The sequence below is a fragment of the Etheostoma cragini genome, unplaced genomic scaffold (assembly GCF_013103735.1).
Source record: "Etheostoma cragini isolate CJK2018 unplaced genomic scaffold, CSU_Ecrag_1.0 ScbMSFa_4108, whole genome shotgun sequence".
NCBI classification, from domain to species: Eukaryota; Metazoa; Chordata; class Actinopteri; order Perciformes; family Percidae; genus Etheostoma; species Etheostoma cragini.
The window spans coordinates 19,995-23,468 of record NW_023268446.1 but is presented as its reverse complement, the minus strand read 5'-3'; the positions used below and the strand labels follow the sequence as shown (position 1 = coordinate 23,468).

General features: G+C 37.5%; 1 protein-coding gene across 1 annotated transcript; it reads left to right on the top strand.

The window, feature by feature from the left end:
- Window positions 1-58: 58 nt before the first annotated feature.
- On the top strand, window positions 59-2,472 carry LOC117941051 (arginase-1-like). Its single transcript, XM_034866147.1, has 3 exons — window positions 59-180; window positions 385-521; window positions 2,180-2,472. The coding sequence occupies exons 1-3, from the start codon at window positions 59-61 to the stop codon at window positions 2,341-2,343; spliced, it is 423 nt and encodes a 140-aa protein (XP_034722038.1). The 3' UTR covers window positions 2,344-2,472.
- The last annotated feature ends 1,002 nt before the right edge of the window (window positions 2,473-3,474 follow it).

The window sequence follows — 3,474 nt, the reverse complement described above, 5'->3', positions numbered from 1 at the left end:
TGATGTCCTATGTCCCCAGCTATATAAATGATGTCCTATGTCCCCAGCTATATAAATGATGTCCTATGTCCCCAGCTACATCCTGCAGCTGCTGGGGGTGAAGGTGTTCTCCATGTCCCAGGTGGACAGACTCGGCGTAGCCAAAGTCATGGAGGAGACATGTGACTATCTCTCTGCCATGTAATCTTAACACACACACACACACACACAGACACACACAGACACACACACACACAGACACACACACACACACAGACCCACACACACACAACACACTCACACAACTGTCCTGGTGTAAAAGCCCAAAAACTAATCTTAAAAAAATAAAAATCCTCTGAAATAAATAAACGAAACATACTTTTTAAATGTGTTTTAAATGTTTAGAGTGAAGAAACCGATCCACCTGAGCTACGACATCGACGCCATCGACCCCTCGGTTACCCCGGCAACAGGGACACCTGTCGTGGGAGGGCTCACCTACAGGGAGGGGGTCTACATCGCCGAGCACGTCGGCCAGACAGGTAACAATGTGGACAAAAATTAACTAAAATATGGGGAAAAATAGACAAAAATGTGGAAAAAATCAACAAAAATGTCGAAAAAATCTACAAAAATATGGAAAAAATAGACAAAAATGTGGAAAAAAAAAAAACCATGTGGAAAAAAATAAAGAAAAATGTGGAGTAAAATCAACAAAAATGTCGAAAAAAATAAAACAAAAATGTGGAAAAAATAAACAAAAATGTGGAAAAAATAGACTAAAATATGGGAAAAAATAAACAAAAATATGGAAAAAATAAACAAAAATATGGAAAAAATAAACAAAAATATGGAAAAAATAAACAAAAATGTTGAAAAACCCAACATCTTAGGGAAGAAAAAGAACAAAAGTGTTGAAAAGACTAATTGTGATATAAAAAACAAGTGGGAAAAAAAGAAATCCGGAAAAAGAAAACAAAAATGCACTTCAGCCAATCACGTGACTTTGGTGCGATTTGCATTTTTGAACAAAATCACACTTCAGCCAATCACAGCGCTCCCCCAGCCAGACTCTTGTTGCGTCCCAAAACGTCCGATGTAGCTGCCAGCACAGACAGTTGCATAATTTAAGTTAATTAAAAGAATAGTTTAATTTAATAAGAAATCGACTTTTGAAACTCCGCTGACTGGTCCAAAATGTGAATCTTTTTCCACATTGTCTTCCTTTTTCCAGATTGAGTTTTTTTCACCAAATTTGTGTTTTTTCCACAATTTCTGTTTCGCTTTTTCTCCAAATTCGTAGATTTTTTTCAACTTTAAAAAAAAAAAAGTTTTTTCTTCAATTTTTTTTTCAAACAAATATTATTTATTTCCCCACATTTTTTTTTCCTGATTTTTTTTTTTACAAAATTTATTTTTTCTTCACATTTTCTTATTTTTTCCAGATTTAGTTTTTTCACCAATTTTTTTTTTCCCACAATTTGTTTTTGCTTTTTCTCAAAATTTGTTGATTTTTTCCACTATTTTTAAAAAACTCTTTTCCTCAATTTCTTTTTTTCAACCAAATTTTATTTTTTTCCCCAAATTTTGTTCTTTTTTCCAGTTTGGTTTTTTGCTTTTTTCCAAATGTTTGTAGATTTTTTCCACTTTTTGGTTACTTTTTTCCTGAATTTATTTATTTTTTCCCACATTTGTACATAATAGTTGTGTTTTTGTATATAATACTATTGTATTTGTATATAATACTAGTGTATTTGTATATACTAGTTGTGTATTTGTGTATAATAGTTGTGTATTTGTATATAATAGTTGTGTATTTGTATATAATACTAGTGTAAATGTATATAATAGTTGTGTTTTTGTATAAAATAGTTGTGTATTTGTATATAATAGTTGTGTTTTTGTATATAATACTAGTGTAAATGTATATAATAGTTGTGTTTTTGTATATAATAGTTGTGTATTTGTATATAATAGTTGTGTTTTTGTATATAATACTAGTGTAAATGTATATAATAGAGTATTTTCCGATGAAAACATAAATACTGTAAATGGCGACGGCTCCTTCACTGTAAAAATAAATCATAGGAACTTTAAGTTCCTGTGATTGTTACGTCACATTTGTTCCAGTGCACCAAATGTCCCGAGTCCACCGGCGTGAAGGCGTCCTAATGTCCCCTGTCCCTGTCCCGTCCTGCAGGTCTCCTGTCGGCGGTGGACCTGGTGGAGGTGAATCCTCTGCGGGGACGGAGAGACGAGGACGTCCGGTCCACCGTCAGCACGGCCGTGGACCTGCTGCTCGGGTGCTTCGGACGCCGCCGTGAGGGACAACACGCGCCGGACTACCACCTGCCCGAGCCCTGAAGACGTCCCTCTGTCTCTGTCCCTCACTGTCTCTGTCTCTCGCTGTCTCCGTCCACATGTCTTCGTCCAATCACCGCCTACCTGAGCCCTGAAGACGTCCCTCTGTCTCCGTCCACATGTCTTCGTCCAGACTACCGAGCCCTGAAGACGTCCCTCTATCTCAGTCCACATGTCTTTGTCTAGACTACCGAGCCCTGAAGACGTCCCTCTGTCTCAGTCCACATGTCTTCGTCCAGACTACCGAGCCCTGAAGACGTCCCTCTGTCTCAGTCCACATGTCTTCGTCTAGACTACCGAGCCCTGAAGACGTCCCTCTGTCTCCGTCCACATGTCTTTGTCCAGACTACCGAGCCCTGAAGACGTCCCTCTGTCTCAGTCCACATGTCTTCGTCCAGACTACCGCCTTTCTGGATTTAATTTATAAGCAAAATATATATTCGCTATTCTAGATAGAAAAAAATCTAAGAAATGCCAAAATTATTTAGGAACTAGCGAAGGAACATGGCCGACAAAGGTCATGCAGTGACACGAGTGACACAAACGATGAAAAAAACATTGAAACAACTGACAAATGAAAAAATTTAGGAAAAAGTGACAGAGAACACCTTAAAATGTCTCAAATCAATCGGATGTACCAGTTTGATCCTAGAACAGCGTGACAGAGTGATGTCACCACGTAACAGGTTTAAAGCCGTTGGATGGAGCACAGGAGTCATCTTACCGAACTTCAGATAATTCGACTGACACGTGGACGGAGACCGAGCGTCCAACTGGACGGACGGACGCCTGAACGCCTCGGATCGGCTGCAGGGAGTAAAGGGACAGTTTTAATAGACGCTCGTGTTAAACCAAAGAAACAAATATTTCCTGTGGACAGGAATTTAAATAAAATAATGATGTAATATATTCATAAATCTACTGTCTGGAATATCTTAAAATTAATCATTTAGTCTAAAATTATCAGAAAATAAAACATTCAAGAGTGTCCAGATTGATTGTTTCTGTCCAATAGCCAAAAGATATTTAGTTATAAATATATATATATATATATATATGTATATATATATATATATAGCTATTTATACTGTGTGTGTGCGTGCCCGTGTGTGTGTTTCTGTGTGTGTGTGCGTG

Coding starts and splice junctions, on each gene's coding strand:
- LOC117941051 (XM_034866147.1), top strand. CDS start 59: ATGTCCTATGTCCCCAGCTACATCCTGCAGCTGCTGGGGGTGAAGGTG. Junction 181..384: donor TGTGACTATCTCTCTGCCAT/GTAATCTTAACA, acceptor TTAAATGTTTAG/AGTGAAGAAACCGATCCACC. Junction 522..2,179: donor CGAGCACGTCGGCCAGACAG/GTAACAATGTGG, acceptor CCCGTCCTGCAG/GTCTCCTGTCGGCGGTGGAC.